A 17,400-nucleotide genomic window follows, 5' to 3' on the forward strand; every position below is an offset into this window, starting at 1 on the left:
TGATATAAATCGATAGGTAGTAAAACGCAGACATTAAACTATATTGCACATTAAAAACAGCAGCCATAGAAAAGGAGTAATTTTTGGATTATTTTCTTTCAATCCTGTACAGCCATAATGGAGCCAATCATCTCTCCATTTAATAAAGCCTGGAGAACTTTCAAGTCTTCTCATTTTAGAAGTAAACAACAGACTGTCAAATTTCAGACAAGTCCAACAAAAGCACATTCTTTTCTGACTAAATTTATTTTTTAAATAATTACAAAATTTCGAAATATAATATATATATACCGGTATTTACAAGCGTACAACTTAAGAAAGTGGTACCAATTGTTATTACACAGCTCAAGCGTGTGCTTGAGTTGACCAACATTGAAGCTTAATATCAGCGGCCATTTTGGATTTATGCAAACGGGGATTTAACGGGGAGATTGAATCGGAGATTGAAAACGAAATAGTGCGAATAGGTTTGCGCCGGGTTCGGCTGCAACCGGTCTAGTTGATGCGATCTGATTGTGATGATTCACCAGTTGCAGGTAATTATTAGAAACCCTTATCATGACTTCATACTGCAGTTACTGTCCGTTTTCGTATACACAATACACAGTGCTCTTGACGCGTAACCTTTACAAATAGTGTATGATAGAAGTATGGGTAATTGCATAGTTAACGTCGCTGTGTGAAAAATAACCGGCCAATATTAAAAGTACTATTCTGCAATTCTAGAAAAAATAGTTTTGTACCATGTCCTAAATTTTTAGCTAATTTGGGTGTTTGGAAATATTCGCACTTTGGTGTTTTAGGAAGAATATGTAAACGACAGATAACACCAAAAAATATGAAGAAATTATTTCCAAACCGTGTTACGGCCAACAGCCATTATGTTTCTCATTTTCAAGAATGTGGTTAACAATATGCACAGTATTGTCTCATTTCGTGAACAAAGGCCACACAGTAATTGTTACCTTGCGTTTGCTTTATAATCGTTCACCCAACTGAAACTATAATACCCAGCTCATTGCTCATTACACAGGTAAAACAGACACATGTGTGTGTGGATTTAACCAGAGAAGATCTGATGTAACATAGTTGAGCTGTTTTCAATGAGTGTTATCTTGGTTTTATAGCTTTTAATGGGGTTTAAGTCCTGCAAAGGTCGTGGTGAATTCTACTGTAGACATGACTGCATCATGTTACGTTATAAAACGCAAGATCATTGTTGTCTTTCAGCATTTGACGCACGACTTGATGCGAATCAATCATGAAAATTCATTGTATACTCTGCTAATGGACAATTTCTAATTGAACGGCTTGATTGTGCCCACCCAACTGTCATCATGCCATTATATATGCAAGAACAAACTTGAATAATTAATTATGTATACACTCTGGTGTTATTTTTTATGCGCAGATATATATATATATATATATATTGCTACAAAATCATCGACTATCATGACTATAATAGACTTTACACCTTCCACGAGTCAGCAACTTATACATTGTTTTTATTGTATCTCTAATAAATGTAATGATAATAGGTACATCAAAGTATATTTTCAAAAAAAGAAATGATGCAAGGAATCCAACTATCAGCTCGTAATCGTCGTATAGTTGTTAGGCTTTTACCACTACGCCGAAAAGTAGACTCATGTTAAGGGATCTAAAATGAGCGTTTATTGCGTTTCGACAGTATTTTTGTGGGACATGAGAGCACCTCAGACCTATCGAATTGCATTCTGAATACGAAGCATGTCTTTCTGATATCAAATAATTTTCATTTTTTTAAATCACAATATAATACAAATTTTATGACAAATTATAAAAATTTGATATTTTTCAAATTTTGATATATAACAGTCCTCAAAGTAAATTATATAAATCTAATGATATATTCTTAATGTGTATGTAGCAGGGAGGAAAAGCCGACGGTCAATTGAAAATTTTGACCTTTCATATTGAAGATATGGATTTTTTTCCCAAAAGACCTAATAAAAATCCATATCTTCAATACGAAAGGTCAAAATTTTCAATTGATCGTCGGCTTTTCATCCCACCTACATACACTTTAAGTATAAATCATCAGATTTATAAAGTTTACTTCAAGTACTGTTAAATATCAAAAATATCAATTTTAATGATTTGCCATAAAATGTGTATTAAATTGCGAATTTCAAAAATCAAAATTATTTGATATCAGAATGACATTCTTCGTATTCAGAATGCAATTCGATATGTCTGATGTGCTCTAATATCCCAAAATAAATACTGTCCAAACGTTCATACCCCAGCCCTTAAGAGCTGTTAAAGGTTATAGTTGGCATATCATATATTTTGTGCATGTTTAATAAAGTAGGGTATAGGACTCTGAATTAATAATTTGTGATACTCCTGCCGAGATGACAAAATAAAATATATTGATATTAATCCGCGATAAGGCCCGCTGATTACGAGCTGATAAAACTGTAGCATAACAGATTCCTGCAAAAATTAATAGTTTTTGAGAAAATCTCAAAATTTGAATTTACTGACTCGAGGAATGTATACGCATATAATCGTAAAATATCATTAAAAAGCTTTTTGAACCTTTATTAGTAGCATGTACTAACATAGACTTCTAATGGTTAAGCCAAAGACCGTTTATTAAACACAAAATACGACATTTTAGGTGAAGCTTAATATAACGTGGAATATACAACTCAAGATCGAAAGAAGCTTTCACATTGGTAAAGTAATGTTGTTTTTTACTTTAGCATTTTTCCATCAATCCTACTCAAATCCTGTTCATTCGGTCGCGGAATCACTGAAAATCCCCTTTTACTCAAAGGTGTGTTTCTTCTTTATTTTCATTAATTCCAAAGATGTGTCACTTAGATGAGATTAAAGTAAACTTGACACCATAGTCTCAGCAATGTAAAGTAATAGAATGCAATAAATATTTACTTCGCCTTCATGACATCAACCGACAGATGTTCAGTTTTAATAAATTACAGTCATTTACCATGTAACTCCTGTATCAAATAGCATCCACTATACAGGGTGTCCATAAAAGAACTGTATCGTTGGAAACTTAATTGTTTTGGTATTAAACATAACTAAATACTTGGTGGGATTAAGGAATAAATCAGCTATCACATACTTTTTTTAATTTTGACAATATACCATACCGTTTTTGAAATTTTACTAAACTACTCCATTTCCAAGCCTTTCCACGGATTTATTCAAATGTCAATCGAGGATCTTCTAGTATTGGGCTATTCCATCTGAAATCCACACCACCTCTGTGGAAGATTTTGGAAATATCTTCCACAGACGGAGTATGTTTTTCAAATGTAATTGGTCAGGGTTAATCATTTTGAAACTCATACTCCCCTTGTATTATGGCTTTACCTATGTCTTCCACAACTGGAGTGAGTATTTCAAATGGAAGTTACCCAATTGGCTATTCTATTTGAAACCCATACTCCCTCTGTGGAAGACTTTAGCTAAATCTTCCACAGAGGTAGTGTGGATTTTAAATGGAATAGCCCATTATAGTCAGAGTGCTAAGGTCATCTTGATTTAATAATTCGTCTCAAAGCCCAGAAGCGCATTAGTAAAATCGCCCGTTTTTCGCGTTATTCCTGATGGATTTCGATTTTTTTTCCGCTGTTATAATTTTTTTCCCGATCCACCACACATATATCTCACTCCTGACATCGTCAGACGTCAGCATAACCCAAAACGTAAATCTTAATAAAAAATTCTCTATCTCTTCTGAAAAGGTGGTCTATTTTTGCCACAGATACACAAAATTAAACTTTAAAAAATATATATATGAAGAGCTTTGTTTCAAAACCCCTTACATCCACTTGCCCAATTTTGAGAACACATCAAAAATCATCAAAAAAATCATTGATATATGGGGGGTTACAACAAAAGCAGTTTTTGGCGGGATGCTCGTTCTACCCAAGCATCCCGCCAAAAACTGCTTTTGTTGAAAACCCCCATATATTAGTGATCTTTTTTATGATTATTTGATGTGTTCTCAAAATTGGGCAAGTGGATGTTTTTCTTGTTTCTATATCACCAAGACCTACTGATTCAGAAACTGACTGATGCCACCTCAGCACCCTTGGGCATTTCGTGATATCCAAAATGGCTGCCATCACATATAAATAGCCATATATCAGCTATATAAACATAATATGGGGATGATTTTAGTGTCATCTTCCCATTAAACATAATCAAAGCTGTTTATTTCATTGTTATACCTCACACTCAGATGTAGCCATTCATGTAAGATGGCGGCTTCCATGGATTCCAATGTGAATAAAGACTTCAATGTTTTAAATAAGGACAAATATGTGCCAAATATGAACTCATTGACCCCTATGACCTATCTAAGGCATTAACACCAGCATCATACTTGCTTAGATAGCTAATTATAGCTATTTATATGTAGTGGTGACGGCCATTTTGGCGACCATATTGGATTTCAATGTGAATGAAGAATTTAATGGTTTATGTAAGGACACATATGAATTCATTCAGCCCTATAACCTATTTAAAGACACTAACGTCATTCCTATACCTGTTTAGATAGCTGATACGTAGCTATTTATTATGTGCTGGCGGCCATTTTGGCGGCCATATTGGATTTCAATGTGGAAGAAGATTTCAGTGGTTTATATAAGGACACATATGAATTCATTGATCCCTAAAACCTATTTAAAGACACTAACATCATTTCTATACCTGTTTAGATAGCTGATGAGTAGATATTTATTATGTGGTGGGGGCCATTTCGGCGGCCATATTGGTTTTCAAGGACAGATATGAATTCGTTGACCCCTAAAACTTATTAAAAGGTGCCAAAATCATCACCATGCCTGCGAACATAGCTGATATATGGCTATTTATATGTGATGATAGTCATATTGGCGGCCATCTTGGATATCTCGAAATGCCCAAGGGTACTGAATCAGTAGGTATTGACGATATAGAAACAACAAAAAAACATTGTGCGGACGCTACTTTTGGGTTAAGACGATATTTTGGGTTTCGGCACCAGACTAATACAATTCTTTCATGGACACCCTGTATATGAGCGGAACTCCAACCGACCGAGCAAATAATGGTCTGGTTTAAAAGGCATCAACTGAAAGCCATATTGTAACATTTCAACAAAAATAGATTAGTGTTTCTTTTCCAATATGTTAGCTTTTACTGTCAGTTATGTCCCTTTTTAATTTTAATTTTGAACCGAACAACTGGAAAGGGCTGATCGTTTTCATATTGCAAAAGCATTTTGTGATTGGTCCAAACGTGGTACAGCAATGAAGTACGTAGCTTTCTTCCATATGTAGCCACAAATCCGGTGACAAACGCATGTTTTACATTTTGTTACCTCAATACACAGAATAGGATGTAAAGAAATGTAGATGTTACCCCATTTAATAGCTCTTTAATGTAAACCGTAACTAGTAACTCCAAAATGGGCGTGAAATATTGCCTTTGGGTCATTTCGCATTTTGCAAATGTGTAATATAAGTAATTTCCATCACCATTATCACGTTGTGCACTTACCATCTCAATTAGTTCACCCAAGAGACACCTGAAGATGATTTTAGTAGGTGTTTGGCTATCATAAACTGGTCTGGCATACCCACGGCCATAGTTATCCATCAGATGCTCCATCAAGTGTAGCTGATAATTAGATGGGTCTGTTGCTGATGCCATTAGCACTATAGGGTTTGTGATGGATAATAAATGACAAGGGTAAAACATAAGAGCATACACCGTTACCACCATAGGTGATTCACTGATAATGAGATGTTATGGTATGAAGTAAAACCGCTACCAAATTTCTTTCTTGTCGAGCACTGTGAAAATTTCTCTATTTTGCATGTGAAACTGGGAAAAAGCTCGCGACTTAGTGGGGGGGTGCAGATTTAGATCTGTGATCAGATTCAAGATCACAATTTTGTGAGTTGGATACATATTGTTTGTCAACTAATTCGGTTTGCTACACTCCACCCAGGTGTCCAATGGAGAACTGTTAGGGGTAGTAATACTGGTACCGTTGTTGTTGGCAGACACGTGGTGTGATATATATGAAAAGTACTTTGAACAAATTGAACAATTAAACGCCATAAAAATTGTCGATATTTATTTACATTTATTTGCAAAGCTCAATGGTAATAGGCAAATGAAAATATCATACTCATATCCTTTATAATACCCGGTATTCAAACATTTCCGGCAACATTTTCTAACCTTTTGCGAATGATGTCGAAGACTTTTTGTGTTTGCTGGTAATTGAAATGGAACCAAACAAACAATATATCGAATTACGGCTTATTAAGGGGGTACTACACCCCTCGATAAATTTGTGACTATTTTTGCATTTTTCTCAAAAAATAATAACACACTGGTAACAAAAGTTATGTATATTATTGGGGCAAGGAATTTAATTGCTACACCGAAATTTCAGTGACTCAAGACAAGCGGTTCAGTATATATGATAGGAAATGAGGTACATCGTAGCGGTACCTTATTTCTTATCATAAATAACGAACCGCTTGTCTTGGGTCACTGAAATTCCAGTGTGGATTCATTGCCCCTATGATATACATAACTTTTGTTACCAGTGTGTTATTATTTTTTGAGAAAAATGCAAAAATAGTCACAAATTTATCGAGGGGTATAGTACCCCCTTAATAAGCCGTGATTTGATATATTGTTTGTTTGATTCCATTTCAATTACCAGCAAACACAAAAAGTCTTCGATATCATTCGCAAAAGGTTAGAAAATGTTGCCGGAAATGTTTGAATGTCGGGTATTTTAAAGGATATAAATTATAAAGAGTATAGAACAGTTAAAAAAAAACAATGCAAATATTTCAACAATGTTATTTATGTGTTGACAAAATATTTGGTAAAAAAATGTTTGCAAAACATATTTTACGATAACATTTTAATAATATTGTTTCAGTGAGTTTTCATAAAAAGCGTTTTAAAACTTTTTCATGACCTTAATTTATGTTTGTTTTTACCAAAATCAAAGCCCAAAATTCAACCTGTTTAAACTGTTTTTAAAAACGTTTTGAATTTGCTGGGTATGAAACTCATGTAAACCAAGAACTTTTTTTGCTGTTAGTCACCAATGATATTTTATGAGAAAAGAATAGCTCTATAACATATTCCTACTGTTCTAGCTGTTACGATTTACATGGCGATTGACATAAACAAAGGCGCCAAATGAGGACTATATGGAACTTTGGCGTTAAATTACCCATTTCAGACCACGACTACCTCTCTGGCATACTCTCTCAGTTATTCAGCAAATTCTCGATCAAAATTTGCACAAAAATTAGTAAATAAAAAGAGCCCGGGACAGGAGTAAAGCATTAGGTAGATTTTAATGCACAGAGAGTGAAATAAACTGTGCCCTACTAAACCGGCATTTTTAAAAGTTCAAAGGTAATAGACCAGACTACAATAATCAGCAATAATCATCATGGACGTTTTTTGTTAAAAAACTTATACAGTTTTTATTATATTTAAAATATATTTTAAAAACAAACAAATAAATACACGTTGGCCAAAATATCACATTATTATGGTGTAATGTGAATACTGAATTTTCGGGTGATCTACATTTGTCTCAAATATTAGGGTGTTCTATTTTATTTACTTTTTAATTCATTGCTAAGCATATTTAAGGGCTCTGTTATTAGCGTGTGGGCAGTATTTTTTGTGGGATAAGAGAGCGCACCAGACATGTCGAATTGCATACTGATATCAAATACTTTGTTTGTTTGTAATTCGCGATGATCAAAATTGTTTTGATATTTAACAGTCCTCGAAGTAGACTTTACAAATCTGTTGATATGTATAATCTTAAAGTGTAAGTAGCTGGGATGAAAAGCCGACGATCAAATGCAAATTTTGACCTTTCGTATTGAAGATATGGATTTTTTTCCCCATAACATCAAAAAAAAGTATAATTCACATGGAGCTTTGCATAAAAACATACGCTATGGCAGAAAAGGTTCACTTCACCGGTTAATTAAGCAAATTACTGTATTTTTTTTTCTCTGTGTACGTACACAATATAGGCCATTAATTTGATTAATTTCTGGTAAAACAATATGAAAATGACGTTGCCGTACATTATCAACGCATACTACATATAAATGTATCTATTATTCATTTATATGGTCGAATCCAACCAAAAGTGTCCACGGGCCAAAATTAAAAGTCCGAAATAAAAATGTCTCCACAATTTTTTCCTTTTGCCCATTGATTGATGACATATTGGCCTTATAGGAACCAAAAGTGCCATTACTAATCTTGAAAAATAAATCCAGGACGTGTGATAGTAAATGTGATATCAAAACCCAATGTTACCTACGAATACCACTAGGATGCTTTCACTATCACAATACTAATCAACCTAAAACAAATGGAATATTCCCATTAACGCTTTTTTCGTGTAATGTAGACCACAGGGTGTCAGGAAAATTCTAGCTCAACCAGAAAATATTTGTTTTTATTTTTATAACGCGATCAATATGATCTTTGTCAGTTTATGCTAGTTTATTTTTGAAAAAGAAGTTTAGGTCAGTTTCTGTATTTTATTTATCAAATGAGTATGAATCAATTTACACATTGTATAATAACAAGTAGGATATATGTTTTCGAGAATATTAGGAATTATACGCATACACCTAACGCTTTATACAATGAAAAGGTGAAGAACCCCGGGTATTCGTAGGTAACATGAGCGATTTAACAATATCTATATTGAGTTTAGAGGTTTAAATTTGGCTATTATGGTAATGAATTAATAAAATGGTAGTTTTAGATCTCTTTCAGATGGTACGTCCAAATGAATAAATGCTATTACCTTAGATCAAAAATTTTTGATGCTTTTAGCAAGATTTTGACCACTTCATTTTGATATACAAGTAGTTAATCAGCAATTTTACATAATAAATAATTGTTGAATGAATCCGTATATGGGTAATAATAGTGTCCTGGGGTACCGCTTAAAGTTTTTGACAATTAATTTCCATTGGCAGGGACACTTCATTACACATGTCATGTATTATGGTGTATTCGTAAGTAACATTTCAGTATTTGTAGGTAAGAATTAGACTTTTGGTGGATATCGCAATCAAAACTTCATTTTATAAAGCACTTTGAATGTAATATTTTCTTTATGTGCGTTTATTGATACTTAGGACCCTATCATGTATTAATAATGTCGGTTCACAGCGGTTGAAAGAGGATTTAAGTAAGAAACAAAGGCACTAAAGTGACTTTAATTTGATTAATTGCACACAAATCGCTTAAAACCGTTATTGCAGACTTGTGAAGTCCATCTTGGAGTCAGTTACGTCTTGTGGCCTTTCTTTTGAGGGCAACTACAATTAGGTTTATACAGGGTCCATCACTGTGTTGTCTAGATCGTGAGACAATGAGAACAGTCGTTTTTCCATGGTATTCGTAGGTAACCTTAGCGAAAACGTCAAAAGTTACCTTCAAATAAATGAATTTGGACACAAATTACTCAGAAACCAGAAGGTCGGTAAACATTTAAAATGAAGCACACATGACAGTTGACAAATCCAAGTATTTATCCCCTTCTAATCTTCTTTGAATCTGTTTTTTCTTTCAAATGAGCAGACCGTCGTCTATTTCAGTACATATTTTTCAACAATTAAGCCAGTTCGGTTTTGCATGGTGGGCATGTATGTGAATTCGCAACTTTCATTCACATATGATTTGATAGCAAACATACAGGCCTTCATTATGTACCAATATGGGCATTGGCATGAATGGCGGTGTTTCACAATACTGTCATGATGTCAAATTGTATTCGTAGGTAATATTCGGTTACCGAAATTTACCTACGAATACTTGCTTTTATTGTTGACATCTCAGAAACATTTAAACGCAGGCTATTGAAACTTGGTAGAAATAAAGAGTGGATTACCCTGCACCTATTCCTTAACTATTGTTTACTATTCTCTCACTTTGTGGAAATGACACAGCTTTTAACATGTATTCGGAGGTAATGCATATTTTTTACCAAACCTACCTTTGTGCCATTTAGAATTTCTGGCAGCTAAACACAATAATAAAGATGTCCGAATACAATGCATTTCAGTATTGGACATATCAAAGCTTGTATCAATTGCGCATTTATTAGTGATTTCCATTTTTAAAGATATATCTAGTGCTATGAAAAATTGTATTCGTAGGTAATGTAAAAAATACCACTCAAAAAATGATCACAAAAAATTCATAATTATGTACAAATATGTGAAAAATTGAACAGGCAATCTTTGAATACACACCTTTCAGGAAATCAATTTAGATTCAATCCAATGACTTCTTTTCATAACGGATTTAGATGTTTTTAAAAATACCTTAAGAAATATTTTGAAAAAATGGGTAAAAATAGCATGTTTTGGGGTCTCTGTGTCTAAATTTTTCACAGAAGGTGGTCTTATTATATATGGCGCGAAGCGTATGATCAAGGCGAATAAACACAATATAAAAACGAATGTCAATTGATTAATACTTTTAAGTTATGGCCCTGAACATGCCGTGTACACTTTTCGTTGGATTCGACCATATATGTATCTCATTATTTACTTTTGTTGTGTTTTAATTTAATTTTTTTAATTATTTACTTCTTAGTATATTTATTTATTTATTTATTTAATTATTTATTTATTTATTTATTTATTTATTTATTTATTTATTTATGTATTTATTTATTTATTTATTTATTTATTTATTTATTTATTTATTTATTTATTTGAAAAGGCTGTAAGCGATGCGTATCAATTGATGTTACAATTAAAAGCGTATAATTCTAAAAAAGGCAATTAATTAATTAATTAATTAATTAATTAATTAATTAATTAATTATTTTTTAATATCATACTAGTTTGTATAGACATTTAAATCAGGAGTAATAGGTTAATGGTGGTGACAAGACCAATAACCGGCTACCACCCCCCCCCCCTCAAAATTTGAACTCATCAAAATATGTTTTGTTTCGATTTGGTAAAAGGGGTAACCATCACCGGAAGTTTGTACTACCCATGTGGCATACACGTGATTGCTACCATATCAAAATTGCAATGGAACACCAAATTCTATCTAATGTAAGATAGAAAACAAAACAAAAATATTACCAAAAACCTTCAAACAGATTAGGAATTGTAGATATACAATTATAGTCAAACACATAAAATGTTGAATAAGATAAATATTCAGTTTCGCTGTTTTTTACACCCCAGAAATTAATTAATTAATTTTCTGAAATTAATTAAGGGATCTAGAATGAGCGTTTTGAACGTTTGGACAGTATTTTTGTGGGACATTAGAGCACAGCAGACATATCGAATTGCATTCTGAATACGAAGAACGTCTTTCTGATATCAAATAATTTTCATTTGTTGAAATTCACGATATAATTTTATGACAAATTATTAAAATTTGATATTTTTCACATTTTTGATTATATGTGACCGTACACCACGAATGAGCCGTAAATGTCCTCAATTGTATTCTGAGTTACAGTGTAAAATGGGCATGAAGGTCGTATTCATAGGTACCTCAATTTGGTGCTACGTGTACCTCATTTAATGAGATACACGTAGCACCAAATTGAAACACCTATGAATATGACCTTCATGCCCATTTTACACTGTAACTCAGAATACAATTGAGGACATTTACGGCTCATTCGTGGTGTACGGTCACATATAACAGTCCTCGAAGTAAATTTTATAAATCTAATGATATATTCATCGTCGGCTTTTCATCCCACCTACATGCACTTTAAGTACATATCATCAGATTTATAAAGTGTACTTCGAGTGCTGTTAAATATCAAAAATATCAATTTTTAATCATTTGCCATAAATGTGTATTACATTGCGAAAAAAAAAAATCAAAATTATTTGATAACAGAAGGACTTTATTCGTATTCAGAATGCAATTCGATATGTCTGATTAGGTCTAATGTCCCACAATAAATACTGTCCAAACGTTCATACCCCATCCCTTAATAAATTAAATTAAATGAGTTCATTTTTCTTTAACGCATACTCGAAATAGAATGTGCGTTACATGGTTGCACAAAAATTAAAACGAACGCTCTTTATATTTATCGTTCATCACCATTTTCTCCAGAGCATATAAAGTTTGTATCAGTATATTGTATTTCATCCGCCATACTATAACGCTTGTCTTTACACCCAAATGACTTATGCTAATCATAGATTCAAGTCTTAAGTAAATAACGTTACTTACCCATCGTTGATAATGCTAAGCTGAAAATAACAACAGCAATTCTGGTGGTACTACGTTCCTCCATTGCTGCCAAAGACGATATTAAATGTGTCTTATGGACACATATCAGTTTTTTGTCAAATCTAAGTCAGAAATTATGAATTTTTACAACTGCATTAACAAAATGACAGAGCATTGTCGCTACAAGACGTTAATACCGGCTATGGTTACCAACACGGTGCGAGCGAGTCAATGTTGGCTAGTATTATACCGCATTCCACCGCTTGCTCGAAATTCCACTTGCTCGACACACGATCAGCCTCAAAGATCACGGTTGTTTGATGTGATCATTTATTAATTTTTCTAACAAAAAACATTATTTAATTTTCAATTCTAAACCTGGACAATACCAACAGCTATCACACTAATACACGTATATTTTAAAGCTATTTCAAAGATACATTTTCGTTTCTACATCAAATTATTAATTTTGTCTGCCTTTTTTGTGGTAGTTTTTTCTATAAACTGTACATTTGTGTGCAAATTGAGGGCGCTATTTGCATATATTTCAAATTTAAATTAACCAATAATATGACTTATTCCTTACATTTCATGATAAAAAGTTTTTGAACTTGTAATTGCCTTTTGTTAGTATTTTTTTCTAATTTTCTTATGCCATTATACACATGTCTAACTCCTGCAAAGATACAAACAAGATTTAAGATAAATAGCGCCATCTTTGTTCAACTTTTCTTTAAAATGACACAGTTTTACATTATATCAATCAGCCTCAAAGACCGGATTACGTACATTCAATATGGGGTCAGGTTGGGGTCATAGCGTATTAGGGTCAGGGTTTAACGTGTCGAACAAATAGGCTATTCCATTTAATATCCAAATTACCCCTGCGGAAGATTTTAGAAATATCTTCCACAGAGGAAATATGAATTTCAAATGGAATTTGCACATTGTGCAGTTTCATTTAAATTTCATACATCCTCTGAGCAAGATTCAACCTGTATATTATACAGAGGGAGGTTGAATTTTAAATAGAGTTATTTAATGTGTTAATTCCATTTGAAATTCATACTCCCTCTGTGAAAGATATTCCAAAAATCTTCTGCAGGGATAATATGGATTTTAAATAGAATATCCCAATGGAATTTTGATCAAACGGAGGTCAATACGGTTGAATTGCGAGTAGATCTCCTCGACGTGACGAATATTCTCCAAATACAATTGACTTTTTCGGTAAATACCATAAGCCTTTGCGAGTAGACCTGAGTTATCGTCATTTGACGTCACGCCAATGCGCATTTCTAAGCCGAGAAATGCGCACTAACGATGTGCGCATCGGCGTGACGTCAAATGACATCTTAGGTCTAGTCGCAAAGGATTATGGTCAATTGGTTTTGAAGAATATTTGTCACGCCGAGGATCTCACTAAGAACGTTTTTGACCACCTTCCATTGTTATGCATAGTCGTGCTGGAAGTCGATCGATGCATGCTGAAATCTACACAATTCTGAGTAACACGTTTTTGCTTTAAAACTTTTCTCTGTCAAATAAAAAAAAAAAGCAATTGTATTTTTTTTTCAATAATGCCAGATAAAACCATTGTGTTCCAATAAACCTGTTTAAAAAACCGGTTTTAAAATTAAGTTAAGATTTCCAATTTTAAAGGCCTTGGCCCGTGAGCAATTTTGGGGTCTTTTCTTTTAGCTTTATGATCTCCATGGGTATATTTCACGCGTTGATTTTGAATGACAGTCGGAAGTGAAACTTGATGCCATCAAAACGCAAATTCTAACAATATACAGAATGTTGGGAAAATCGTTTATTATATATTACTTTGAAAAGCAAAAAGTTGACTCCACAAATGCTCACAGGCCAAATTTAGGCCTGTCAAAATCGAAAATCTTAAGTTTAACATCAGGATTGATATCAAAATGATATAGTATCAAGCGATATTTTTTTCAGATATGTACTGAAGAAAGGGAAATTGTTGCTTTTCGTTTGGCCGAGGAAATTATTTTTTCAAATGAAAAGGGGTGGCTCACAATTTTTCTCATTTCAACATCGAATCTGATCGGTTCCAGTGTCTAATTTAATGATTTTATGAGTGAGTGAGCCTTGTATGTATGGCAATAACCGGCGAGTGACTAGCGTTTTGAATGCCATGATGATATCCATTAGGAACGAGAAATGCAACATTAATTGGTATTTATGGCAGCTTTCTGCAAAGATGAAGAACCTTTTAGTACATCGCTCTTGGATAAAATGTGAAAGTACTATGATATTTGTGGTGTGCCCTACACACCTATCCCATTAACTATGCACACAACACAGGGGCACTAACAATAGGCAGTGGAACCCTACTGGTAGCGCTGTGTTGTAGCTATACGAGATGAACTAGTTAGCGTCATATATGAAAAAGTATAAAAGCTATGATTTTAATACTTTCTCTATGTTTCATAGTTAGTTTCATCATTTCAATTTTATTCATAATACACATAAAAACAGATATATTGAAAAGAATACATTTAAGGCCAGACAGGAGGGTTGAGAAGGCACACGACCAGGCTCAAATATCCGCAGGCATATTAAACAACAGGACAATACAACATATAAATGCAGTTTATAAAGGAATACAACAATAATATTATATTATAAATTAGAAATAATATTGCATATAAAAAGAATAAAACTTATTCTTTTCAAATTATCTGAATTTTTAACCCGGTACAAGCTTCAATAACGAGGAGCATGCATTTTTATGAGAAAGAAATATACCATCTATATCCAAACTCCCTTGTTATTCCAATGCACATTTTGCTTCACCGGGCCGCCCTGGCTTGGTCACATTTGCAAGAGGCGTGTCACGAAACCGTAATAGGTACAAATTCAGTACTTTCTCTCAATCAATTAAGTATGGTTTATTTTCTACATGACAATCTTCAAATCATTAGCATAGTCCTTATAATAACGATGGGGCGCCTTGATGAGTAAATGACAGCAAACCAGTGAAAAATACCCCACAATTCAGTCAGTGGAGTTCCGACCGTACATGTCAATAGCGTCATTATCAATTGGATTAGTCGACCGTAGCGGACAATTCGATCGCTCATTGGATTAATCATGCGCGTATTTGGGGGGTCTTTGGGGCCGCCAGCCCCCCGGGGAAAAGCAGGGGGTGGCAAAAACGAAGGGGCGGCTGAAGAAGAAGGGGCGGCAAAAACAGGGGCGGTAAAAACGAAGGGGCGGCAAAACGAATTAGGAAAGAAAAAAGGGCGCAAAAAAATTGAAAAAAGGTTACTTTTGAGACGCTAGCGCCTAAAATCCTTTTTTTTTTTTTTTTTTTTTTTTTTGCTCTTCACTTTTTCAAACGACCGTGAAAAAAATTGGGTCAACCTTTTCGGGCTGTTAAGGAAGGGGCGGCAAAATTGTTGCTTCTACAGCCCCCCGGGGTTGGGGCGGCCACGGTACGCCACTGTTAATATTATCACGTGGTAATAAATTTGCGTTGGACATTCGATTACTATAATGGTTTAGTACTGCATATCTCGGTTTAATCTTAACTAAGCGGGTTTGTGGCTGGAAAGGTCACGGTGAATTTACCGTGGACATAAGTGCACTATGTTGAGAGGCGTAATTGGGATAAAGTGGCTTAATCACTGCACAACACGATGGCATCCCCGGGGCTCGAATCCGCAACCTTCCGATTATGAGTCGGATCCCGTTACATGTTCCGGTCGGCGTTGTGTTACCAATGCTCCCGACGGGCCCCAAACATCAGATTGTGAGTCGGAACCTGTGTTCCGCTCGGTCACTGCGGCAATTAGAAGGAAACAACAGGGAAAGAAGGAATAAGTATCTTTTAAATATTTCGAGACTGAAAATCAACTACAGTGAACGGTCACGTGACTACCATAAAAGGATTTTATTAACGCTTGGAGTACGCGGTACAGGCAGAAATGAGCCAATTGTGACCTCATCATTCATTGACGTTTCAATTAATAAGCCCATAAAATCGTTCACTTAGTAAAGCACTCACAGAAAACGTATTATCAACTCTTCCAAGAAACGCTCGTGTTTTTCCACCTGAGACATGCTACCGATTGGATAATTAAAGAATAAAACGAACACTCTTTCCTGTCTCAATTTAAATCTTAATATTAAAACATCGATATAATTATAATATATACATGTATATCATTGTAATTTTTCTTACAATCACGACTAATTTCAAACCATGGCAAACTGCTTTAACAGGAATATCAAACCTTTCCAACGTGATATTTATTTTTCAAAAGATTTTGCCTACCTTTAGGTGCACAATTTTAATGAGATTCGTAGGTTCGAAGAAATTTCCGTTTTTCTAACGAACAATTTTATTTCCGGTGTCTGAAAATTAGCACATCCCACCATATATCTTGGGGGAAAACATTCCACTCTTACTATTACAACATAGGCCCTCCCACATGAAAATATAACATCATTGGAGGCAACGCACTGAATGGTCTACTCTTAGTCTATTGTTCTATTGTGTCCAATTTGAGCGCTGACATATTGGGAAATGTTGCCAATCAATATTCATGAGAGTGTACATTCAACGTCCAATTTTCGAAATTGGGTGACTTGTGCTAGGCAGGTGTGAAATACATCTGACTGGGCGTTTTTAAATTACGTAACGCATAAAGGCATTGATATCATCGAATGGCTGCCTATAGTGATGTTAGTGTTAGGCCTATGTGGGGGACTGTGTTTAGTTTCTATAATAATTATTATAAGGCCTGCATTTATTTGCCATTCCTTTCTTTTCCTTGGGGTGTATGATAAGAAAAGGTACTTTTCGTTCCAGTAGGCGCTTTCACGCGACTTTCGTTTGATCACTTATTGACAGTAGCCTGTTTATTAAAGCGTTAAAACGCTGTCAGGTCAGTTAGTTACCTTTGTCTCGAACAAAAGGTACCTTTCAATGAATAGCTTGGCGGGAAATGAAATCGACACAAAGCAACAATGCCTTTACATAATCTATTGCTCCTCCAGGTTTATTAGCTCCATGATTGGAGGCACTTTGTTTGGAGAAGAAAAGCTAAA

The 17,400-nt window shown here is 34.3% G+C and overlaps 1 protein-coding gene across 1 annotated transcript in view; it reads right to left on the reverse strand.

The window, feature by feature from the left end:
• LOC140136952 (neuronal acetylcholine receptor subunit alpha-9-like) overlaps nt 1-12,523 on the reverse strand; it is a 21,608-nt gene extending 9,085 nt beyond the window's left edge. The window contains exons 1-2 of the mRNA XM_072158612.1: nt 12,322-12,523; nt 5,569-5,726 (exon numbers count right to left, since the gene is read on the reverse strand). Of these exons, the coding sequence (XP_072014713.1) occupies nt 5,569-5,726; nt 12,322-12,385 (222 nt within the window). The 5' untranslated portion in view covers nt 12,386-12,523. The remainder of the gene's footprint in view (nt 1-5,568; nt 5,727-12,321) is intronic.
• Between the last annotated feature and the right edge of the window lie 4,877 nt (nt 12,524-17,400).

This window comes from Amphiura filiformis, chromosome 2, assembly GCF_039555335.1.
Source record: "Amphiura filiformis chromosome 2, Afil_fr2py, whole genome shotgun sequence".
In the NCBI taxonomy this organism is placed as follows: Eukaryota; Metazoa; Echinodermata; class Ophiuroidea; order Amphilepidida; family Amphiuridae; genus Amphiura; species Amphiura filiformis.